The 26,216-nt window shown below is 38.2% G+C and overlaps 3 protein-coding genes and 1 non-coding gene across 4 annotated transcripts; 1 reads left to right on the top strand and 3 right to left on the bottom strand.

Annotated features, from left to right (window-relative positions):
• Positions 1-5,735: 5,735 nt before the first annotated feature.
• LOC133292135 (callose synthase 12-like) lies at positions 5,736-13,305 on the bottom strand. The gene is made up of 2 exons (XM_061490513.1): positions 7,921-13,305; positions 5,736-6,017 (listed from the first exon to the last, which is right to left on the bottom strand). Exon 1 carries the CDS (start codon positions 13,234-13,236, stop codon positions 7,933-7,935), a length of 5,304 nt encoding a protein of 1,767 aa, XP_061346497.1. The 5' UTR covers positions 13,237-13,305; the 3' UTR covers positions 5,736-6,017; positions 7,921-7,932.
• On the bottom strand, positions 10,203-10,283 carry LOC133292140 (small nucleolar RNA J33). Its single transcript, XR_009748879.1, has one exon. It is a non-coding gene; the product is annotated as a small nucleolar RNA J33 (small nucleolar RNA).
• A 3,322-nt stretch (positions 13,306-16,627) lies between the features above and the next one.
• On the bottom strand, positions 16,628-21,261 carry LOC133292133 (uncharacterized). Its single transcript, XM_061490512.1, has 3 exons — positions 21,027-21,261; positions 19,342-19,629; positions 16,628-18,039 (listed from the first exon to the last, which is right to left on the bottom strand). Exons 1-3 carry the CDS (start codon positions 21,180-21,182, stop codon positions 16,867-16,869), a joined length of 1,617 nt encoding a protein of 538 aa, XP_061346496.1. The 5' UTR covers positions 21,183-21,261; the 3' UTR covers positions 16,628-16,866.
• A 1,857-nt stretch (positions 21,262-23,118) lies between these two features.
• LOC133292136 (uncharacterized protein At4g04775-like) lies at positions 23,119-23,682 on the top strand. The gene is made up of 2 exons (XM_061490514.1): positions 23,119-23,229; positions 23,299-23,682. The coding sequence occupies exons 1-2, from the start codon at positions 23,119-23,121 to the stop codon at positions 23,680-23,682; spliced, it is 495 nt and encodes a 164-aa protein (XP_061346498.1).
• The last annotated feature ends 2,534 nt before the right edge of the window (positions 23,683-26,216 follow it).

The raw sequence follows: 26,216 nt of genomic DNA, 5'->3' as shown, positions 1-26,216 counted from the left end.
TCATAGGTGAGACCAACTACATCAGTATTTTCTTTTCTTTTTCCTATAGTTCTCTTTTACCATTTATCTTTCTGTCATTTTTCTTTTCTCTTTCTATATTACAAGTGTGATCCCATAAAACTAAGGGTAAAGTGTGTGTCATTTTAAAGGATGTAAAATTGTGTCATTTTAAGAGAAAGAAAGAAATAGATAAAGGAGGAGAGAGAGTTGACAAAAAAAAAATAAAGATACGGGTCCCACCTCTTTGTGAGAATGAAAGGATGTAAGTTGTGTCATTTAAAAAGATAAACATTTTTCCTAAAATTAAACTCACTCCGGAAGCCTAAGAATAGCTTATGATTCTGTTTGACAATTATGTTTCATTAGTTTGAATAAAAATGATTGAGAATTTGTTTTCTTCCATTTATCCTACACTATCTATTGAGCTATAGGTTATTCTGCCTACTCTTATTTTGTCTATCTTTGCTTACTCTTTTCAATACCGTTAGATTACAATTTCATCTACGATGGAGATTTACGATATAAAATAAACTCTTTCCCACTACCTCTCACTTTTTCTCTCTCCTCCCCTTTCTCTTTCTTCAATGATTTTAAAAAATGCAAGTTTTTTTCTCAATTCATCCAACTGGGTCATTGTTACTAGCATTTACATAAAAAATTAAAATTGAGAGTCAAGAAGAAATAAACCCATATGCCCTATGTTATGAAACCAAGTAGGCTTGTTGTTGGAAACATATTTCTATGCCATGTCCCAAGGTTCTTTACATGGTATCAGAGCCTCACCGTCTCCCGCTTTAAAAAGTGGAATTAAAATAAAAAAAAAGCACAAAAAGGTAAACCAAAAATGGGCCTGTGCAATTTCCAAATTCCACGCTTCTAGCCTAAAAAGGCTCTTGCGTGAGGGGGCGTGTTGAGATATATAATCCCACATTGATTAGATGGGCAACTAATATGGCCTTGATCTATAAGTAAGTAAAATACTAATATGATTAATAAAATAACTAATATGGCCTTGATTCTTGCATGATATTAGCGAATGAAAGAGAGGATTAGCTGTAAGTAGAACAGCAGTTAGATTGTCACAATAATTTTTTGGGTTCTGTGGTAAACCAATTCTGAGTTCAGACAACAGTGACTTGATCCACATTATTTCTGCAACTGTTGCAGCTAGACTTCTATATTCGGCTTCTGTGCTTGACCTGCTTACCACTTGTTGTTTCTTGCAAGACCATGAGACTAAATTCCCCCCAAGAAAGACACAGGACCCTGAAGTGGAGCGTCTGTCATCAACATCAGAACCCCAGTCAGAGTCACAGTAGGCTTGAAGATTGACATGTGAGGAAGGAGAAATGGTTAATCCCGAGTGTTTAGTGCCACTGAGGTATCTGAGGATTCTCTTGACAGCCTGCCAATGAGTATCAAGTGGAGATTGCATAAATTGGCATACCTTGTTGACACAAAACGAAATGTCAGGGCGAGTTACAGTTGCATATTGGAGGGCACCAACTATGGATTTGTATAGGGAGGGGTCGTGAAAAGGAGTGCCATCTCTAGAGGAAAGCTTCAAGCTGGAAACCATAGGAGTAGGAAGAGATTTACAGGTGGTCATACCTGCCTTTTTTAACAGATCAGCTATGTATTTGGATTGGGATAAGTGAAGGGCACCAGTAGAGGAAGATTTAGCTTCGATGCCAAGAAAGTAGTGAAGGCTGCCTAGATCTTTAAGAGCAAAAGCTGCATTAAGTGACTTGATAAGTGTTGAGATAGCAGTTGAGGAAGATCCTGTGATGAGTATGTCATCCACATAGATCAGTACATAAGTAGTAGCTGAAGATGTGATGGAAACAAATAGGGAAGAATCACACTTGGTGGCAGTAAAACCAAGATGGATCAAAGTGGTGGTTAGTTTTTCAAACCATGCTCTAGGAGCCTGTTTGAGCCCATAAAGAGCTTTGCCCAATCGACATACCAGAGAGGTATTGGAGACAAAAAATCCAGGTGGTTGAGACATGAAGACCTCCTCAGCTAGATCACCATTGAGGAATGCATTATTTACATCTAGTTGATGTATAGGCCAGCCTTTACAAAGTGCAAGAGTGAGGATGATCCTGATGGTGGCTGGTTTCACAACAGGACTGAAAGTCTCAGTGTAGTCTAGGCCCTCACGTTGATGAAATCCCTTAGCAACAAGTCTTGCTTTATGCTTGAGGATAGAGCCATCCGGGTTATACTTGATCCTGAAGACCCATTTGCAACCTATAGGTTTCCTACCAGGAGGAAGAGAGACAAGATCCCAAGTGTTGTTTCTGATAAGAGCACTATATTCATCTTGCATTGCAAGAAGCCATTTGGGATCAGACATTGCTTGAGCAACAGATGTAGGTTCCAAGGAGGCAGAAAACAAACGTGGTTTGAAGATTCCTGCCTTTGCTCGAGTGGTCATTGGATGTGATTGATCACTGGAGAGGGAACAAAAGCAGCAAGTTGCAACAATGGCTCTGCAGTAGATGCAACAGGTGCAGTAATTTGAACAGGAGGAGATGTAATGGACTCAGTGGGTAATAGTGACCTGTAATCAAGATTAGTAACAGGTGCAACATAGGAAACAACATTACCAGCAGGTGATGCAGTGTCATTAATAATAGGAATAATAGAGGAAGTAGAGAATTCAGCCTGTGGGACATGTGAAGCTACTAAAGGAACAACAGTGGGTACTTTATTGACCGTAGGTATAAAGGGAACAGAGTTTTGACTGATAGTAGACGGAATAGATACTTTTGAACAAGGTGGATGGTTGAAAGGAAATTTATTTTCATCAAAGAGGACATGACGGTAGTAGATAACTTTTCCTGATGGAGTAAGACACTTGTACCCTTTATAGGAGGGATTGTAGCCTAGAAAGGTACATGGAGCATACCTATAGTCCATTATGTGGGAGTTATATGGTCGAAGATAGGGGTAACATTGACACCCAAAGGTTCTTAGGGATGAGTATTCCGGTTCTTTATTGAATAAGACTTTACATGGAGATTGGTTATTGAGACTAGAGGATGGAAGAAGGTTGATTATGACAGTAGCAGAAACAAAAGCATCCTCCCAATATTTCTTTGGTAAGTGAGAGGCTGCTAACATAGATAAACCCATTTCAACTATATGGCGATGCTTTCTTTCAGGAGTTCCATTTTGCTGATGGATGTAAGGGCAAGTAAGCCGATGAACAACTCCATGAGTTTGAAGAAAGGGTTTGAGTGCAAGATACTCTTTTGCATTATCAGTTTGCAAACACTTAAGTTTAGTGTTGAGTTGAAGTTCAGCCATTGTTTTGAATTGTGAAAATATTGTCTGAACTTGTGATCTAAGTTTCATAGGATATATCCATGTATATTTGCTGAAGGCATCAACAAAGCATATATAGTATTTGGAGCCATTTGTGCTGTCTATAGGAGCTGGACCCCAAACATCTGTATAGACTAATTCTAGTGGAGAATTATAGACAGTAGTAGAGACAGGGAAAGGAAGCTGATGCATTTTCCCCATGCAACAGGCACAACATACAGACTGTTTTGTATTATTGAATGGTATCTTACAATGAGACAATACTGATTTTACAGTTGAAAAAGAAGAATGACCCAATCTATTGTGCCATAGTTCTAGTACAGACTTCGAAACAGAATTAGAATGGCTGTCATTATGTATGGGATTGACTTCAGTTTGCACTTGATAAGCTGAGTGCTTGAGAGATTTGGAAGTCTTTATTGGACTTGTTCCTTCAAAGGCATAAAGGCCATCTTTAAGCTTTCCTTGGAGAACAATCTCCTTGGTAGCCTGAGACTTCACAAAACAGTTGTTAGCATGAAACTCAAAGAAAACCTGATTGTCTTTAGCAAATTGAGATACACTTAGAAGATTCTTTGAAAGACCAGGAACATGAAGAAGATTAGGTAAGGCAAAAGACAAAGAATTGGAGGATGAGTGTAAAAGTGAGTGACCAACATGCTGAATTTTCATACCTGCTCCATTACCTATTTGAACTGTATCTGATCCTTTGTAAGCAGTCTTTGTCAGCAAGTTTGATGCATCTGGAGTGAAATGATTTGAGGCTCCTGAGTCAGGGTACCATGTTGGATCAAAAACTGAGTAAAACTCAGAGGTATTATCATCTTGATGAGCAGACGAGTTGTTTCCAGCTACTGCAATGTTTGCTTGCAGTTGTGAATGTGAAGATTCACCACGATCAGATCTGTTATTGAATGGATTGGGAAAGCCTTGATTAAATCTATTGTAGCATTCCCATGTTGTATGACCCGATTTGCCACACAACTGACACTGAGGTCTTCCACTTTGCTGCTGATGATTAGTTCTTCCTCCATTTCTACCATATCTTGCTCTGTAGTTGTTGAAACGACCTCCTCTGTTGAATTGTTGAGGATAACGACCAGCATTTGGTCCATAAGGCCTTCTGATATTTACTTGAGCTAGGTTGGCTTGCATCAAGCCAGCTTCATTCCTTCTATGCTTCTCTAAGCGTTCTTCTTGAGCCATCAAGAGTGCCTCTATTTCACTCACAGTATATGGATCTGATCTTGAAATCACAGATGTGATAAAAACATCATACTCCTCACCGAGGCCATCAAGAATAGCATCTATATGGTCTTCTGAACTGACCGAAGCTCCTGTAGCTGCTAATGAATCAACAATTTTCTTGATTTGCAGCAAGTAACTTGAGACTGAAGAGTCTTTCTTGATATTCTTTAGCTGAATCTTTAACTGTTTTATCTTGGATCGGGTTTGAGAGGTAAAGAACTCCTCCAATTTGGTCCAGACTTGATAAGAAGATTGGCATCCAACCATCCTTGTATTTAAGGACTCAGACATGGATGCTAGAAGCCAAGACATCAACAACTGATCTTGTTGAGATGATTGATCTGCTTCATTGGTGATGAACCTCTGCAGATTGAAGCCTCTGATTGTAGCCATTGCTTGTTGTTTCCAAGGAAGGAAATTACCTTCATCCAGTTTAAAAGATACTGGATTCGAAAAGGTATGAAGTGCAGGTGAAACGTTATCATTTTCTGCAGTATTCTGAGTCGGATGAGACATTGTTATTGGTTCAGATGCTGTTGCGGAAGCGTCCATGGATCAAAAGAAGCTCTGATACCATGAAAGGTATCAGACTCTATGATGAAGATGAGAGAAAGAAAGAGAGAGAGCAAAGAAGAAATTGAATCTTTGTATAAACTGTGAAAATGAAAAACTAACTATCACAATGAGTTACATCAGTATTTATATGTAACTGACTAATTAACTGCATTAAGTTATAACAGAAACGCTAATAATAAGGGACTTGATGTCTTGCATGATATTAGCGAATGAATATGGCCTTGTTCTACTTACACCATGAGTTTCATAAAATAAATAAAAATAAAGAATCAAACAAGCCCATATCTCCGACTATGGAGCTTTGCTAATAAATCTAAATAATGGTACTACCTATCATTCTACGATCAACAAGCCGTTTTCTACCAAGGATGTAAGAGCACACATAATCACAAGATCAGCGACCAAAACTAATTTTAAAAGTGAGAATTGACTAATTACAATAATATGGCCATCAAAGGAAAGCAAAAATAATAATATTTCTATGCCATGAATTTCATAAAAAAAATAAAAAAATAAAATCAAACAAGCCCACATCTCCGACTATGGAACTTTGCTAATAAATCTAAATAATGGTACAATAAGCCGTTTTCTGCCAAGGATGTAAGAGCACACATAACCACAAGATCAGCGACCAAAAATAATTTTAAAAGTGAGAATTGACTAATTACAATAATATGGTTATCAAAGGAAAGCAAAAATAATAATATTCTCCCATTTCCTCGATCAGAAACAAAATATAATCACAGCCACTAACTCCAACAATAACCCTCACATAACAAGAGGAAAATTTGGGAAACAAAGCAAATTTTAGCCTCTCGTCTTCCACAGCCTCTCTACAAACCTTTGCAAGGTCAATCCTGCAAATATAATAATACAAAACAATTAGCTAAAAAGATAAATACCAAAATATAGGTAGCTGCTAATTAACTCAGTCACATGAAAGGTTCAAAGGAGGACAAAACTAAACGGTACAGAATGCCAGTGTTACTACAGGTATACACAGATAGATATATGAAAGGAACCAGAAGTAAAACAGGAATCAGATAAAAGAACTACCAGAACCCTCAATTATCGACAAGAAACACAGTCAGACGCAGATAAATGGAGAAATCATAAATATAAGCATAGAAATAGAATACTCCATGCATAGCCATTGTAAAATGCTGGCCAAGGATCAGCGAAACAGGTATTACAAGTTTATTTATAAGGCACAGCCAAAAAGCACCCAGAAAAACAGAAAAATAAGCATTAACTTGCAATAAAATAGTCCATTCCTCCACAATAAAATAAGCATTTATATTTTTCTTTTTTGGTGAACATATATTTATACTCATTAAAGCAAATGGTGCTTCACTAGAAACATGGTACCGAAGGCTATCATCACTTCAGGGACTTCAGGGCATGAAAACATAAGTGAAACAAAGTTATGGCAGAGTCATATTCATAAGACACCCTAATAGCTCAAACACAAAAAGCAAAATTAACCAATTCCATAGCACTCAACATATTAGAACTTAAGCCTTTGGTTGTAACTTTCACAAAATAGACAAACTCACAGTGATCACAATATATGGACAGTGATCACAATATATGGATCAATCCGGCTTAAATTTAGGATAAATATAATATTAACAAGAAAGTTACCACAGACAAATATCTTAAGTCTAGCTCCATAAACAGCATAAAGTGAAAGGCACTCAAACCCTACTGAAGATACAACACAGAGAAATGAGACATCTCAAACACAGTAAGAGAGACAACAAAATGAGCTTTGCTGGAAAAATAAACACAGACCGGATGACTGGAGTGATGCATAACCGAAGAGCTGATTGAATGGTGCATAGACAATGAAAGAGACAGCTGGAAAGATCCAAAACGGGAGAGAAGGACACCAATACAAACATATTAGAACCTGACTGGAAAGTAACAGATAGTATCCTTAAAGGTCTTTGATTTTATCATAAATTGAAATCCCCTAAAATATATATTTAAGCAAACAAGTTTTTATGGAATTTTAAATAAAATAATAAGTCAAACAATATTAAAATTGACTCCTTTTTGCCCAATGTCAATTCCACATTTCCTTTCCAATTGTAAAGAAACCTAGCTCTCGAGTTTTAAGGTCAATCCTCAAAACTTACCCTCCATATAAAAGAACCGATGTTCGGTTAAACCAAAGTAAAAATCAAAGCCAGAATTGCCAGGAAAATAACCCAACTTATGAAATGCATTCATTCTATTTCAAGCATGATGGCATTAAAAAAAATGTCCGGAACCACAAGAAAATCATTACCAAACACTAGTTCATAAAAAGACAACAATCAAAATCAACAGCAACTGATTAGCCTAACACCAAACACATAACAGAAAATCACCAAATAAAATTGTGCCAAATAAGGGCTCATGTAAATTGTAGGAGTCATTGCCTGTCCTTCATTTAACATGAGAAGAAAAAGTGAATTGAATGTTCATGATACAAAAAAATGTGATGAGGCAATTCATTGCCTGCTTAATCACGTATGTGTTTACATCTTTGTGATAACTGATGATTTCCTTAATTTCAAGACCCAGAATCAAGGATAACAGTCACACAAGGGAGAAACAGAAAGAAAGGATATTTATTTTATTAGCTCAAAAGCAGCATTGTCTTGTTAAACTTGTCCATCAGCAACCAATTAACTCATATGCATACAATAACAACTAGCCAAAAACACTAAATTTAAACACTAAAAACCACTAAAAAATATGAATAGAAGTTACCTTGAGCCACAGTCAACTTTGAGATTTTTTTCCTGTAACAATTTGGAATATCCGGAGACCCCTGCTGAATGCTTCATTGAAAAGAATTCGGGTTTGCATATTCTGAAACCCAGGCAACCAAGATAGTAGTGCCACAGGGACCATGACAATGACTCCAAGCATTATATCATACAGACGAGCTACTGAAACAACACCATTCCAAAAGATAGTGGACTGCAAAAATGGCCTGAATACTTGGGCAATCAATAACAGGCCCCAGCCAGTAGGAATGAATGCCAAGAGGCTTGTAAAAACATCCACAAATTTGAATTGAGTGAATTCCAGCAAAGCAACTATCACAAGTATTCCAAGAATTATGACAAGGAACTGAACCAGCCGATAATAGATATGTTCTTTGGCAGCATATTTGTTCCGGGCATACACTACCACCGCATAAATCAAAGATACAACCAACAAATAAATCCAAGATAACAAGTAAACAGCAATACTGGTACTTCCAGCAGCAATTCCTAATTGATAGACAATTCCATACTGGAAAAAGAAGAATCGAAGGTCTAAGATAATCTCCATAAGCTTTCCCCAAAGGCCAGTTACCTTTAGATGATCCTGCTCTTCATACCACCACCTTTCCCAGCTCTGTTCAGCTTTGGCAAACACACTTCCACTGTACCAAATCCAGTTCATAAAGTCATCAAAATCATAAACAGTTTTTAACCAATCAAAGCCAGAAGGATTGAACACAAAAGGAGTCATAATCCATGATGCAACTAAGAACCAACTAGTGATGGTCATGGCTATATAAACAAATGTGTCAGTTGCAACAGGACTGTATTTTGCATAAATTATAAGTATTAGCCCCAATTCAATTGCTTTAACAAAATGGCTCCGGGCGTAGAGTCTATAGTTTTCAGCAAAACTCTTGTGCTCTACAACAAAACCACGACCAGTAGCTCGATATTTTGCCCCACCATGCAGTACAGTCCGGCCGAAGAAATGACTACGGGTACCCATAGAGAATGTGTAAAATACTGATGAGAGCTGGAGCTGCATTGTCAAGAAATCCCAGATAGCTTGAAGGAACCCATGCTCAAGGGAATTCTCTACAATCATTGGAAGGGCAGTGAAAAGTCCAAGTTGAATGATGAACTGCTGATTCAATATAGTACCAAGTGCTTTATTATTATTGCTGTTACTTTCCATCGCATTCTCAACACCACTAAGTGCAAGATATAGTCGACCCCATAAAAATGCATACACAGTCAGAACCACCATCATCGTGTTGAAGAAGAACCCAACAGTAGTGTAGAAGAATGACAGCATCCGGAAAAAATCCAGCCTATGACCCAATCTGTACACATCTCTGCTTAGGATTTGCTCCCCATTTCCACTGGCAACCTTTGCTTCAAACATTGATACTTGATTCAACCCAACATCCCTTCCCTTTCCAACCTGAATGTATTCATGGTGTGTGACATTACCTCCACGGAGAGTACAATTAAAGCCAGCAAAAATATCCTCACTTATGTTGATCACTCGGGAAGCTTTACTGATCCCACCTCGAGTTAAGAACCAAAACCTGTCAAACACGTCTGGATGACCATAATGCATTCTAACTTTCAAAGGATTTGCCAAAACCCTCTGTCCTAAGGTGACAAAACTTGTTTCCTGAGCTGACATGAACCATGCAAGAGAGGAAACAGAACCAGTAAAAATGTGTTCCCTAACTCCCAAAATAGTGGGTTTCCGGATACCATAGTAATGCTTGTATTCTTCCAAGAGATTTCGCATTTTAAGTGTCTCCTCAAAGTAGTTGTCCTGATTCATATCAATAGTCTGAACTGCATCACCGCGAGTGAAGATGATGGCATGGTTTTGATTTTCTGGCTTTCCTTCCCCAAGCTTCAAGGGACCAGGCAACTTCACTCGGTAAATTTCCACCTCCTTCTGCATCTGTTGATCATACTTAACAAGAACAGAGTAATACTCCATCTCATCTCTTCCAGTGGTTTTCTCATCAACGTAGGCAACTCGAAGGGCCTCATTGTTTTTCATTAGATAGAGAATTTCATCAGCATGAGGATCCTTTTTTGACTTCTGAGTTCCATATATCTGGCAAGCAACCACATATGTGAATTTCATTAAAGCAGTCCCGTTCTCATGGCCTTTGAATAATAAACTTACTGAACTGCTCGCTCTACTTAAACTCTTAGAGGAAGGTGACTGTACAGAGTTGAAACTTTCTAAATTATCTCGCCTCATTGAAACAAGTTCATGCGAGCCTTCTCTAATATCCATTTCTGATGCAGAATCCAGAAAAGCCAACATCTTGAGGGCCCGATAGTAGTACATCATTCCTCTAACTGTCCGTGATAGTGTCTGGCCTCTGCAGGAAGCCCAGAGCCTCAAATCTCTAAGTTTATCACTCCAAATATCACTGTCTTTTGACATCCCCTCCCGATGCATCCTCTCCATAAAATTCTTCCACTCATCATCATATATAGTCTGCAAATAGTACAGGATTGAAATCCCATCTTCATTCTCAGTTTTTAGCTGCTCTTTGCTGAATAACACTTCTTCATTATAGTAAGGTGTTAGAACACTAAAAGCCATCATTTTCTCAACTTGGGGAGCATGGGGCATATTCATAAAAAGTGAGTTACTGAAAAAAGCAATCCTTCGTCTAGCTTCTAGATTTATTGGGATGTTTTGCATTGAATCCCTAGAGGTGAGAATTGTGTGCAAGCGCCGCGCCTGCTGATAGAAGTTCTCATTGTTGGTGTCAGGCAACTGAATTGCATTCTCAAACAGTAGACCAGAAGCAGGATTATGTTGAGCCAAACCATCCTCCTTTAGCTGAATAGGGTTTCTTTTTTCCTTGAAAAAATCTCGGATAGCAATCTCATAAAGGGCCTGAAGGGTATGCACCACTTGGTTCAGATCCTTAATGGGCTTGTTTAATAACTCGACAAGTTTTATCAACTTGCTGTGGAGCTGAGGCAGTTCTGTTGTTTTGAATGTTTTAGTGAATTTCTCAATCTCAAGAGAGTGATCGATTTCCTGAAACAGAACAGTCACAATAGAATGCTCTTCACTATTGGATCTGATAATCTCAAGAAGTAAGTGCTTGACACTATCATATGCTTCAATGACAGCACAGCGTCTATACTCATTATTGCATATCTTATTCCAAAGCCTCTTATCAGTATCATCCACTAGTTCTTTGGCCTGACTGAGTGCCAGCAATAACTCATTGCAGAGAAGAAAACATGGCCAGCGGATAACCCTAACATTCCAAGAGTTCTGTGGCAGCTCCAACAGCTCCAACTCTTTGTCAGAGATAATATCCTCCTCCCTAAAACACATAATAATCTCATTCCATATCAAAGCAAACTTGTTGGCCTCAACTTGATTAGACTCAAGCTTCTTATAGGGCCGACCAAGCCCATACCTAAGCTTCAACCTGTGGATGGCATCCTTAAACTTGCTTTTCAACGTTCCTCTAGCATTCAACAATTGCTCCTCTGGCATGAGATTAAACTGAATTGCACTAGCAAAAAACTGGAACCTCAATTTCAACTGTTGTATATTTCGAATCTCACCCAAGTGTGCAAACAACCCAACAGCGGCCCCAACAAAAGATGAATATATTGAATACCAAATCTGTATATCCATTAGATAAATCAAAACAACTGGAAGCCACAGCAACCCAACAGCAAACCGGTTGCTGTTATGCAAAAACTCATGCCATTGATAATTAACATTCTTAAGGTCCAACACTGCCTTTGTAGGAGCAATCATGGGTTTGATCTGCAAAAAGTAACTAAAACAAAACTTTGTGGCTAGTACCACCACCCAAAATAATGAATACTTAATGTTGTCTACAAGACCTTCTCTCAAACCCCGACCAACAAAACTTCTGCTCTGGAACCACCATGATAACATATAAAAAATCCTCCAATTTGTGTTCTCAACAAAATTTCTAATCCAAGGAATTATGAAAAGGGCTAAGGCTAGAAGCTCCGGAATGATGAAAACACACACAACCTCCAGAAAGTTTACCACCCGCCTATCTGCTGCGGGCGACCACCGTCTATCATGGTTTCTCTGCGTCCATATCCTCCCATAAAATATGCCAAACACAACAATCCACCCGGCAGAGACAATACTTTTCATCACCATCCTTACTCCAAGCCCCATTGTCTCCCTTGACACCAATTTGTATTGCATCCCTATATTAAGCAAAGATTGAACAAACCTCATACCACTCCAAGTGAAGAAAATGGTCAAAACCCTGACCTGCACAGTCCTTTCCTCCAAAGCTTGCCAAGGATAAGTCCTCCCCTCCCAAGCCACAATGATAGCAGCCTGAAGAAACAAAATCAACATCACCCAAAGCCTATCAAAACTCCTCAACAGATTCCAAAACGACCTCTGTTCAACAAACCCAGTCTTACCCACACGCTTCCCCCCACTTCCCGTCACAAAGAAGTTACTCCCAATATCAATAGGCCACTTGAGCTTCTCAAAACACCTCCTACTCCAAAAATACTCATTGATATCATCATAGTTCCTCCAATCAGCATGAGGAGCAGTCCCATTCCTACTACTATCCACCTCACGTCTAATTGTCTCATAGATAGGCTTCACCACAAAGTTCAGGAAAGCATTCTCACCAGAAACCGAAGGCATCACAGGCTGCCCCGTGTTCTCATCGATGTAATCTTCCAAGATTCTGTTCAGTTCATTCGCCATGTTATGGAAGATGTAACAGATGCACTCCGGTACAAACCGCAGATTTGCAGCCTCGCCCCAGATAAGGAGGTAGAGGCACACATAGAGGAGTTCTCGCCGTTGGGCGGAGGGGTCGCCGCCGCGCTGGCGATCGGAGATCCAGATGTTGGACTTCTTGCCAAGGTAGGAGCACCAGGAGGTGTAGTTCTTGAGGAGCTTTTTGCGAAAGCGGCGGAGGACGGTGGCATCGAGTGTGTCAATGTTGTCCGGCGGCGGAGTAAGGCGCATCTGAGCGTTGGCGAGGTGGAGGACAAGGTGCTCACGCTGGTTGCGGACATTATCTTTCTGGAACCCGAAGAAGAGGGCGAGCCAATCGAGGAGGTCAAAGTGAGGGAGCCATTGCGCGAATGGCGGACGCCGGAGGTCTCCGACGGCTTTGATGGCCGCGACGGCGGCGCGGACCTCCGGGAAGCGGAGGGAGGGGTGGTCCACGAGGAGGTTGTGGACTGGGATGATGTTGTAGGGCTCGTCCTCCTCAGGAGGAGCGGTGGCCACCGGCCGAGAGTGACGGGGGTGAAGGCTCATAGCATCTGAATCTGATCCCTAAAACGCTGTAACTGTAGTCGCTTAAGTTGAACAAGGTGCTGCGAGTGAGAGTGGTGACGGTTACAGAGAGAGAAAGCAAAAAACAGAACAAAAGCTAGAGAGAGAGAGTATGAAAGAGGTGACTAACGTGGTGGGTACCTGCTGAAAGACACCGGAAGAAGAAAGAGCGCGTAAGCGCGTTGAGACTAATTTTGTAATTATTTTTAATGGATTATACCAAAAAATCTAATCATATGTTTATTCAACGTTTTTACTTTGTCGTCTTCCGTATTTCTTTTCGAGGTATATGTAATGGCTTTTTTACCCTTATAACCTTTAATTAATAATTAATTATCAATTTGACCTTCATTTGAAACTAATTCGAAAATTTAACCCCTTCAGAAAACATAACACCAATCTGTCCCTGTTTGACCATTGACCATGAAGCCTACCCGGGTACACCCCTCCCTACCCTGGTATTTTTTGAAATTTTGTATCTACCCGGATAGAGAGGAGTGTACCCGGGTAGAGTTCTTGAATCTGGAAAAATGGTTGAATTAGTTACCCGGGTAAGAAGGGTTGTACCCGGGTAAACATCCAGAGTAGCGTTTTTATATAAATGAAAAAAACTGTGACAGGCATAGTTCATGGACGATAGCAACGAAGATCCAAGGCTTCCTCGTCATGGCAGCCCTAATGAATTTGTTTCCATCAACCAATTAGCAGATCATTACTCTATCTCTATCTATCTATCTATAGTTTTACTTAGTTGTGACGTTGCAGAAAAATGGTGAGTTTTGCAGAATTGGGACTCTTATATAATTGTAGGTTAAGCTGTTCAGCTGCACGATACTTTAAAAGATTGAATTAGAAATTGAACCACAATACCATCATGTCATAATTTATAATTCAAAGAAATAATTTAGTTTATTTTCAAACATTTATTTGTATATTTTAAATTAAAATTAAGGCCTAAATATGTTAACTAAACTAAAAATGTGAATGCATGTATTAAAAATAACCAAAGAAAGGGGGGAAAAGGAAACAATATATTATGATTTTGAGAAAGGGCTATGAAGTAGTTTTATTTCCTTTTTGTGAGATTTTGCTGGGTATGGTAAATATATGATAAAGAAAAAGGTTGGAATCTCAATCAATGATAAAGAACAATTAAAGTTTGTTTACTTTCCCTGATTTCAAGGTTCCCCACTCGCAATGGCACTTTGAGGCTCTTTCTTTAAGTAATATACGGCCATATCTCCTTTATAATATTAAGTAATAATTAACTTTATCATAGAGGATAGTTATATTGGAGAACTAGTAAAATTCACACACTACACTGTGAACGCGATCATAGATTCGAAGAATTTCAAGACTGTGGATAGCAATAGCAAAAAAACAAAGGGGCGTGTATCCAAAAAAAGAGAAAAAACGAAGGGGCACGCTACGCGCTTGGTTGGTTTCAAAATAGAAGCAATAATATAAGAATGATAGGGGAAAATTGAATACTAACAAGGACATGGATTTTGAAATGAACACGGCGGTTTTTATGCGAGTGATGCGACGCCGTGGATTGTGTAGTTGCCAACTTGTCCAAAGACGAGGTGGGGTCCACTGAAGTGGACCATATCAAAGCTGTGGATCCCGTACGTGACTTTCCCTTGGAGCAGACCTAGTCTTCTTCTAGTCTTAATGGTTAAGAAATAATTTATTGTACATGGAAATTAATCAACGTAGAATCATCTTGCGTCATATAATTTATTTCGTACAATATAAAAAAAAATAAGATTCATTCAGTAAAAAAGAAAAAAAAATAGATTTCATTTATTTTTTATATATTATATGAGATAAAATTATATGAAGCAATATAAGAAATATATTTTTCTTAATTAAAATAGATGGACATTTCATAAATAATTAGATGGAAATTCAAAAATTAAATAAGATACATTTCTATAATTAAATGTATTTGTACATCCTTTCATCAAAAGAAAAATTAAATGTGATATGTATTAATGTATGTCTGATCTTCGATTATAACGAGATAACATCTACCTTTATTGCATTTTTTTTTCCTTTAAAAGAAATTGTGCCCATATCGTATTATGATGATGATGATAATATTATTATATTAAGAGCAACGCCTGCAATTCATGATTCATCGCGCTATATGCTTAGTCTCCAAATGGCACTGAGGCAGAGGCTTTTAGTTTTATCTTAGCTGTGCACATGCACTTTTACTTTCTGTCTGCCCAATGGGTTAGGTTAACTCCTTAGAAATTATCAACCAATGGGGTACAAAACAAGGAAGCTTCTAATTAATGATTTTCTATCGTTTAGCCAAACCAAACAAGTCCTTTATTCCATTGCAAGCTTCCAGCTGTGACATTTGACATATTCCCTAACATCACCACCCCTCTTGCCTTTATCCCTCACTTTTGACTCTTTCCGCATCCAATGAATTTTAAGTTGACTTATTGGCATCCAAACCTGCTTTGTATGTATCTAAATCTTAGTGGTTTTCCTTTTTTCTTTTTTTGGGCTAATTCCTCTCGTCTTAAACCCATATATCATCGTATTATAAAATAATTAATAAAAATGTACAAAGTCTTAATACTCAACATCAATTAATCATAAATTCATAATCATATATACAGAGGGAGGAAAATTTTAATTTAAAAGACTAGATTCGCATCAATCACAATTAAGAATCAAATAATATCCCAGGTCATTGTTTGGTCTCCAATTATTGAAACTCGTCCTAGATTTGCTCCCGTTTCTCCTTAAAAGTGAACGATTACAAAATCTTAAAATAGAAGAAATTCATATTAGTTATAAATTTTTTATAAGCGTTATATTTTATAAAAATAGATAAGAGATAAAGTAAAAATTCTCTTTAAAATTATTTGCGCTTACATCCTGTGTTGTACCGACACCAATACGGAACACGATACACACGACACCCTGACACATTAATTCTAAAAAATATCATATTTTTATATGTTATGACACGTTTTGATATTAAATAATATTTTTAATATATGTATTAAATAATTCACAATAAATCATATAACCAATCAAATATTCAAATTCCATAATATAGATATAAAGAAAAACTTATTTTTCATAACTTGCTAATTTTTTATGTCAAATTTTATAATAGAATAAAATTAACTTATAATTTTTTTTATTTTTAGTTAATAAAATAAAATTTAGACCTAAAAAAAATATATCGGATGCATGTCGAAACATTAACCGCATGTCAAAAAAAATTGACAAAAACATAAGTCAAAACATTGACCGCGTATACTAAAATATTGACCGCATATCAGAACGTGTCAATGTCGGACACCAACACGCAAATGTTTTTAAAACAAAAGCGGTGGATTGTAAATAATTAAGAAGTTCCATGCATTTCTTTAAAATGTAAATAAAAAATAAACAAGTGAAGGATTTTCTGTAAAAATACTAGATGATCCTCACATCTCAAGACATTTACATACGAAGATAAACCGTGCCAATTACATAAAACTTTTATTCCATGCATACTAAAACACGCAATGATTTAAGCGTAGCATTCAGTTGGTGAACAAAGTTCTGCTCAAACAGAGCGTTCCAGACAAGTTTTTTTTACCCTGACCATCCTCTTTGGGGACCCACAGAGCCATGCACATTCAACCTGTCAAGTACAGAGTTGAAATCTATAGGCTGTCCACTCTCCTCCATCCTCTGGATCACACTTGCCACATGTTCACCCCTGAATCCCATGCTCGCCAATTTCTCAATCAACTCATTGTATGGATGGTTGCGAGCAAATTGTGACTGGCTAGGATTTCTTACCATAAGATTATGACCTGTGGGGTTCTGAAGGGAAGCACTTGTTGGAGGATATCCACCTTGAGCAAAATGAGGTTGGGGTGGTGGAAGATGTGTTCTTCCTCCTTCACCATCATACATCATGTATGCACTACCAGGAGGAGGAGGAGGCAGCGCCGGGTGGGTCCCGGAAGTTCCATACATGTCACCTCCTTGTGCAGTATAAGACCCCTTGATCTGTTGCTGGGGTGGGGATTGCTGTGGAACTGTTCTACCAGCTCCTCCATATCCATATGGTATGGTATCAGCACGGCTAGACCCAGGTGGAGGAACCCCTGAATATGCCATTTGCATGGGCATGCTGTTTGGCAGTGTTTCTGTGGGAGATTGATTTGTTGCTTGACTTGGCTGGTATGGAGGATACACACTTGATGAGGGGGGTCTCATTTGAGGTTGCATTGAGGGTTGTTGTGGAGGTTGCACCTGCTGCGGCCATTGCTGCTGCTGCGGCGGCTGCGGCAGTTGTTGCTGTGGCTGCTGATACTGAGAATATTGCTGCGCAGGTGGGGACGGGGTTACTTGAGATGGTGTTGGTTGCTGTAGTTGGGGTGCTCGATATTGTTGATCAGAAGGTAAATACTGATTCTGGGAGAGCTGGGCCACAGCTTGTGGAGGGGGAGGCATGTAATAAGGAGGTTGTTGAGTAGCTTGAGTCACATTTGGTGCAGGAGTTTGGGTCTGGGGTGCCGCAGGCTGCTGCTGAGGGGCAATTTGATGGGGCAGAGCAAGAGCTAACTGCTGGTTGTGTGCATCCGATGCATTATCAGTTTTTTTGGAATCCGTGATAGAAGGAGAAGATCTCTCCTCATTAGACTGAGGATGGCTTGAGGAAGATGACTCTTTCTGAGCAAGTTGAAGCTTGGCTAATTCTTTCTGAGTCTCAGCTAGCTCTTGCTTGTCTCTTAAAATTTGTACAGACCTGTGAACCTACATAAGAAACATCAGAAAAAATGAGGTTGGAACAATCATCAAGAAAATACAGATTTTTCTAGCATTAAAGGATTCTTTATCTAGCAACACTGCATTAAAGGTATATAAGCCTTGATCAAGTTTAACTTCATGCTTCTCAGCAATTACAGATCCTGGTTCTTGTCCGCATGACTGACATTGCTGCTAGTTCATGAGCTAGTGGTTCATCTCAATTGTTTGTTGTGTGGATGATTATAAAAGGGTCTAATGAACACTTCAATCAGGCAGATAACGAGAGACTGGACAGGGGAAGGGAAGAGGAAGAAGGATCAGGACAAAAAAAAAAATTCCAGCATCCTTGCTACCATAAGCTGTGTGTGTTGTTGGACAGTGCATGACGCATGGATAAACATTCTTATTTGATAATTTGTTATTTTTATTGATGATAAGATAGGAATTTCAACTTACCTTGAGACAATCTATTTTATTTTAGCTTTGGCATTTGACTATTTGACTATCGCAAATCGGAGAGTCTTTTGCACCGGTGTTTACCCTTTATTTGACTATTCGACAACAGGTCAACAACAGCTTATGAATGGCACTTTGGGTGTTACATTTGGTATCTCTCTTTTACAAATTATCAATAATGATTATTGTGAATTTCTTGTGAGATTTTGGTGCATGGGTTACATTAATGATAGCCCCTTAGGATAAGAGAGGATGAGAATGAAGGTAGGCAAGATGGTAACTCTCCAGAGTCCTCTACATCTTGATGAGAGCCCAAAGCTATTGGCTCATCTTACTGCCAAGGCCAAAACTGCAAAAACTTATCTGGGTTTAAGTTTTCACAACAGGAATTCAATAACAGCAAAGGGCAACAGGCCTTGTAATAATAGTAAGAGTAAACTAACATTTTGGTCTTCTAAAAATACCTTTGAATCAAATAAGTCTTCCAAAAGTTTGTGACATCAAATTAGTCCTCCAAAGATTTAAAGTGACATCATAATCATCCTTCTGTCAAGCTGTGTGTGACATCAATTTGGATAATCTTGATGTCAATTTAAATCTTTGAAAGACTAATTTGATATCACAAATCTTTGGAGGACCAAAATTGTAGTATAGTCTAACATCTATAATTCCCATACCCTTTTTATAAAAAAATTACCATATTCCATATCAATATGGGTACGCATACCTGTATTTGTGCAACCTAAACCTACGGCAATTCATCAAGCACATCAAAACGAGGGACACCATAAAGTATATAACTTGAACGCTAATTTGCATTTATATATATTATCAATTCAAGTTGCAACTTACTTCCTGAATGTGCTTTTCAAGAGATTTGAGCTTTGAATCTTGCTCCCCATGATCACGATTTAAATCAGATCTCATTTCTCCAATAGATTTGTCAAGATTGTAGCAATATAATTCCAACTGCGATAGCCTTGAACTAATTCCCTCAAGAAATCGCATGAGGTTGTCAGCATATTTTTTCATACTCTTCTCTACAGTTGCAATCACATCTTGGCTTAAAGAATCTTCAGGCGGATTATAGGCAGAAGCAGGAAACATACATGTCCTTGCCATCCTTGATTTGTTAAAATCCTGCCAAAAGTTTTGCGGATTTGAGATTCAAAAATTTACTAGAGGTGTGCAAAGGGACATGAAACTCATGATGGTTATAAGTATATACATGCATATAAGAAGCAATAAGCTTGAGAATGGTCAAGAAAACTCAGAATAAAGCAAGCATAACTGTTCTAAGTAAATAAAAAACCTAATTACCCACAATAAGCACTTAGAGATAATGGGCCAATTTCACTTCTTTTCTCACGGAAAACAAATAATAACAGTCAAATCCTCTCTACAGGAGAACACCTGCTTTAAAAAATATGTATGTGATTATGAGTCTCCTTCCTCCTAAACTTTATGGTTTTTACTCTAATTTTCACAGTTACCTTGCTTCAAAAGATGAAGTTTTGTGGAGTGGACCAATTACTTACACTCATCTTCATATATCCAAACCAAAGTACGCCAATAACATATTACGTTTTCTAGTTTTGCATGTAACAATTGATTAATTATATAATAAACATACAGCCAATCATATTCATAAGGCACCTGACTGCTCAAATGAGAAGTATCACAGTACCTGATCCCTCAAAACATTTGTACCTGGCACACTTGGACACAATTCCTCATTGATTCTATCTACTGTCAAAATTATTAACCAGGTTGAACACATTCATCTTGCTTCCAACGTTCTCAAATAGAGACAAAAAACCCAACACTTCCAAACTCGGGATACAAATGAATACTATAAAATTAAAAGCACGTAATCTATTTTCTTCTCAGCCAGTTGATATGTTTCTTTGCTCTCTATTGTTAAACAGCTCAAGCATACCACACCAGAATCCGCATCTCTTAAAGCTACTCCAAAAAAAAAAAAAAATAAGACCTTAAGGCCATCAACATACCACACACAAGATGTAAATCATATTTTTGTTGCACCAATAAGTCAAACTAACTTCACCAATAAGTCAAAGTAACTAACCAATCGGAAAGACCATCGATTCAACAACAAAAAAAGAAAACATCTTTATATTCATTCATCCCAAAACGTTTACTTGATATAAAACCTTCAAAAACAATATTGCACTCACGCCCTCAGATGTTATTACAGGAGAATAAAACATCCAAATTCACTCCAATTTCTTCAATATCAACTAACAACAATATATTCAGTAACCCCAAAACTTGATGAATTACAACCAAAGCGACGATCAGGATCAGGAAAGAAGGGAAAAATTGCAACAAACACAACAATAGTTTTCCTCCATCATCAATGTTTTTACTTTCTTTTCTAAAAAAATTTAAATTTCCTAAACCCTAATTGCTTTTCCTCCCGGAGTGTGAGACCCATGTTCGGAAATTGCCCTCAAAGGCTAAAAAACTGCGAGTCAACGCCCGAAACAACACATAGGGTACATGGGTATATATACCTTAGTTGAATTGGGGGCCATAACGGGATCGGTGTGATTGCCATTGGAATTCGAATCCCTGTTGGCGAAGTCATCGTAGGAGCAGAGGATGTCATCGGAACCGAAATCGAACCCTTTGGAGACGGAGTTACCGCGACCGGACGATCCAGACGCCATTGATGGAGCTAGAAGATGCACAGAGAACAACTCACTGAAAGATTGAGAAGATTTGAAGAGAGAGAAAAGAAGATGTTTATTATATGGTTACTTAGCTTTTCCGCAAACCAAGTTTAGTATTTGTAGAAAAATTAAAAATTAGAATTTTGTTTTATAAATTTAAAAAAAAAATAATTGAAATAATAAATAAATGAAACCTTTTTTAAAACGAGGAGGATTGTGTTGGGTGTGGAGATGAAGATAAGGATGAAATGCACCGACCATGCTTTTTTGTCGCTGACGTACCTCTTGATTTTGGTGTAAACTGTAATTGCATATTTCCGATTATTATTTTATATTATAATGTTTGATTAGTCTATTTTTGAGTTTAATAAGGAAGAAATTTTTTTTCTCGAAAATTATTATTTTCAAAAACATGATGGAAAAGTAAATTTTTTGGGAATATTATTAAAAAGATATTTTTTTGTAATGAATTAAAAAGATATTTGTTAAATCAAAATATTAGTTCAAAATTACTGATTTTATATTTAATTGATGGTCAATTATTGCTAGAAATATGGAGCCATGTTATTAAAATCGGCCCGCTCATTGATCCGGTCGGGATACTGAGTCACTAGTTTAATCGCATGACTCAATTATTATATGCAATTTTAAAATTTATATTAAAAAATTATAAACATACTCAAATCTCCAAAAAAAATAATAAAAATTTCAAAAACTTTAATATAAAAAATAATAAAAAACATTTTATTATCCATAAAGAATCAAATAAAAATATAATGATTGTGATACGAGGCTTTAGGTCCAGAAAATGAAATCTCTAACTATATATCAAATCAAAATTTTCTGCATAGTGCATAATTGAGATAATATTAATGTTGTAGGTACATAACTTATGTAAGTTAATAAATAAATAAATATTCAAATATGTCCATTATGTTTTTTTTTGAAAAAAAATTGGAATTTTTTTTTGGGACCGGGCCGGGTAAGCGATTTTTATGAAAACCGGCCGGGTCGGATCGGTTCACACCGGTTCTGATGCATGGCTGGTTCGTTGTTTCAACTGGACCGATTATATGACCGATTTACCGATTTTCGGGTTGATCCGATTTATTAACACTGATGTGGAGTAATTTTACAAAATTTTCAAGTCCCCAAAACTCACCACCAAGGCAAAACCCCATAACTAAAACTAGGGGTGGCAATTTATGACACGACCCATCAACCCGACCCGGACCCGACACGAAATTTCCGTGTTCGGGTCAACCCATTTATTAAATGGGTCGTGTCCAGGTTGAAGAAAAATAACACGAAAAAATTCGTGTCGGGTTACAGGTTAACCCGCAAACCTGTTGACCCGCAAAATTATAAGGATTTTCTAGTCATTTTATCTCATGATATAAAAATTAGAGTAAACACCCTTTTTGGTCCCTAGCAATATTAGTGAAATCCATTTTAGTCCCTGACAATATAAAAGTACCAAATTGGTCCCTAAAGTTATGAAAAAAGCGCCACGTTAGTCCTTCTGTCAACTCCTCTGTCACGGTCAAACTAACGGTGCCCATGTGGCACGTTATCTGCTGACGCGGACTCCACGGTGGACACGGTGGAAAGCTGGACGACGACGGTGGACACCCATGGAAAGCACGACGTCGTTTTACTTGAATCCAATTAATTGATAAAACCCAAATAATGAACCCTAAAATTGAAAAAAACCCAAATGCCTTCATTCGAACCCTAAACCGGAAACTCCATCCCCCAAATTGATGAGCAAATCTGTAAACAGCAAAACGCCCCCAGAATGTTTGCACTTTGATGATTGAAACTCGACGAAAGACATTAAGCCATCAACCGAATTTCTGGGCGTGGGAGAAGATGAGTGTTTCTTCTGGCATGGGGGGGGTCAAGTGGGAGTAAATCAATGGGGGGAAGAACAATGGCAAGGACCACTGGTTGGAGGTGCAAATGTGGGAGACAAAGTATTGTCTATACCTCCAAAACTGAGAGGAACCCAAACAGGGCTTTCCTTGGGTGTCCTAACTTCAAGGTACGAATTTGTAATCTGCCCCTTTATTGAGTTGGAAAACTTGCTAACCATGGTGTTTATTTTTTTTAGGAGAAGAAGCCCTATTGTGATTTTTTTAGATGGGTAGATGACATGTGTAATGAACCCATGGAACTGGAAGAAGCAAGAATTCACACTGTGGAGTTGGATGTTGCTGAAATGAACTTCAAGTTGAAGTATGTGGAGATGATGATGAGAGAGCAAGATGTGAAGATTACTGAGCAAGGAATGAAGCTTCATCAGCAGGAAAGAAAACTGAATGATGTATACCTGAAGATGGTGGAGGAGTTAGATAGGATGGACAAAAAAATTAGGACAGTTGATAGGTCAGCTAGGGTCTTAGGTGCTTGTGTTGGTGTGATCATGATTTGTATGTTTGTTGTTAGTGTAGTAAAAGTGAAAACAAGTGACCCAAATGTATTTTTCCTTCAGTGAATTGTAATGAGTACTCTTTCCTGTTGTTATACAAATTATGTGTTAGTTCAAATATGTTTGTGTGTATTATCATATGGCCTATTATAAGCCTTGAATGTATTCCTTAATATATTATGGCATTATATATTTGTGCCTTGGTCAAATGTTGTATTGGATGCTAAGCTTCTTTTAGTATGGACTATTGCATAGTTAGGCATCGATTGAAGGATAAAAGATTGCTACATTGTATCACAAACAGATATAGATTGCTACTGATTTAGACACATAACTCATGACATTGCTGATACAGAAGTTGCATACTGTTATGCATATTTTGTTACTGATTGCAAAACACGAGGACCATTTAGGTCCCTGGCAATGTTACTCGAGGGTCGTTTTCGTCCCTGACAAAGTACACGGGGCACTTATTGGTCCCTGATTCCAGAATTATAGGACATGAGTTGTTGATGTCCAAATCAACAAAATGCAGCACTCATTTTAAAAAAACAGTAGTGCATTACATCATATACACTTGCTGTCCCTGACTTATATGCTTTTGAATGCAATCCAGATCAACAAAATAGAAGTGCATGACATCAGAAATGCAGTATGTAGGGGTCCAAATTGGTCCCTGACAATGATTGTCGGGGTCCTAATTGGTCCCTGCATCCAGAAAATTGGACATGATCTGTTTCATCAATAACACAGCACAAACCTTCACCAGAATGCAAATATGGCAGCTAAATGACCAACAACAAGCTAACTCAGTTAAAAAACATAAAATGGACATGAACTTATGACATGCATCAACCCTGCCACATAATAGCTGCAATCTTGGGCAACCTGCAACATTCATCAACCAGTAACCAGAAAATATGGACAGCACAAACGTGCACAAACCAGTAACCAGAAAATATGGCAGCTAAATGATAAAAACATAAAATGGACATGAAATTATCACATTCATCAACCCTGCCACATAACATGCATGTCCAGAATATAACCAGTTACACATAATTGTCTTCCTAGAACTAGAAACCAGAAGTGCATTACAAATAAAAGCCAACTGATAGAAATTCCAAGTGAGGCCTATAAATACAATCTTGACCATGCGTCTAAATGATTACATTATATCTGTAAAAGGCCTCCAAAAATATGGCCAGAATGTACAAAAAAAGGGCCTTGGTGGCTCATGCACTACTCCCTTGTTCTTCTTCATCAGCAGCTCATTTTCTTGAGGATCGCCTTGGTGGCATGAAACCAGGTGTTGTCATGAAGTGCATAAATCTGCTTCGTGTGCCAGTGCTGGCTGCCTTCATTGTCTCTTCAGTCAACACTGCATTTGCTTCTTCTGGATTTGAAGGAGGTGGGCTGCATCCTTTCAAGTTGACTTGTTGTGCCTGAGAACTACCAATTTCTGACGGGCCTCCTTGACTTAATGAGATTTCATTTACTGAGTCTGTGCTAATCCTCACAGATTGGGGTCTTGCTTGGCTCTTGTTTGTTTTGGAAGCTGGTGGCCCCTTACAACTCTTGTCATAGTGTCCAATCTGACCACACTTACTACACTTGGCTTCATATGTCCTTTTAACTTTCTTTGTCATGCTCCCTTGGTCTTCAGTTGGGTCTTTCTTCCTGTGTTTCTTGGGTCGCCCAATTGGCCTTTTCAGTTTTGGTGGAAGAGGTTTGGGTTCATCAGATGCAGGCCAATACTTGTCTGAGTTCACTGGGTTTAAGGTGTGCTCATATGTGGCATGCAATGCATCAACTGTAAGCCATTAATGGACATAGTTCTCGGCTGGCTCATTTTTGTGACAAATTGCTGTTATAGCATGCTCACAAGGCAGTCCAGTCAACTGCCATACATTGCATGCACATGTATGTGTTGTTAAATTGACTCCAACTCTATCACCTTTCCCACTGACCTCATACATATCTTGCTGCAGATTTCCAGTCCAAGTGGGGGTCCACGAATTGCTAAGAACCTTTAACTGATCCAGTTTCAATTGCTGAGCAGGAGCTATTTTACCCCGAACAGTTCATAACACCCTCTGATGTGCAGCCATCCTCCTCATAATGTAGCATCTCAGTTCCTCCAATAGAGTGATAATCAGTTTTGACCTATATCCAACGATCTTGGCATTCCATACCTTTGCCATGTTGTTTGTGATATTATCACATTTCAGCCAGTGGTTGAAATAAGCTTTCACCCAACTTGAGGGCTGGATGCCATCCAAGTACTTCCATGCAGCCTCATTCTTTACTTTCAACCGTGCCATGCATTGCTGGAACTGGGGGACAGTGGTGCATCTTGAACACTCCCAAACCATGGCTCGAATTGCCTTGTCTTTCCATTGCTTTATGAAATTCTTCCAAACATGCTGCACACAAAAACGATGATATGCACCAGGCATCACCTCTTGCAGTGCTGGAATCAGCCCCTACACACAGACACAAAAAAAGGTATCACAAAAACATATATAGATTGCCACAAAGTGTTGCTGACTTAAATAGACGAGGATCAATTAGGTCCCTGGCAATTTCCCTCGAGGGTC

The sequence above is a fragment of the Gastrolobium bilobum genome, unplaced genomic scaffold (assembly GCF_033153095.1).
Source record: "Gastrolobium bilobum isolate Gb01-03AN ecotype WA unplaced genomic scaffold, APGP_CSIRO_Gbil_v1 utg124576, whole genome shotgun sequence".
NCBI lineage: Eukaryota > Viridiplantae > Streptophyta > Magnoliopsida > Fabales > Fabaceae > Gastrolobium > Gastrolobium bilobum.
Note: the sequence above shows the minus strand (reverse complement) of the source record. Positions and strands in the feature narration are given on the sequence as shown.

Coding starts and splice junctions, on each gene's coding strand:
- LOC133292136 (XM_061490514.1), top strand. CDS start 23,119: ATGGCAAGGACCACTGGTTGGAGGTGCAAATGTGGGAGACAAAGTATT. Junction 23,230..23,298: donor TTGGGTGTCCTAACTTCAAG/GTACGAATTTGT, acceptor TATTTTTTTTAG/GAGAAGAAGCCCTATTGTGA.
- LOC133292133 (XM_061490512.1), bottom strand. CDS start 21,182: ATGGCGTCTGGATCGTCCGGTCGCGGTAACTCCGTCTCCAAAGGGTTC. Junction 19,630..21,026: donor TGGCCCCCAATTCAACTAAG/GTATATATACCC, acceptor AACTTTTGGCAG/GATTTTAACAAATCAAGGAT. Junction 18,040..19,341: donor TTGAAAAGCACATTCAGGAA/GTAAGTTGCAAC, acceptor TTTCTTATGTAG/GTTCACAGGTCTGTACAAAT.
- LOC133292135 (XM_061490513.1), bottom strand. CDS start 13,236: ATGAGCCTTCACCCCCGTCACTCTCGGCCGGTGGCCACCGCTCCTCCT.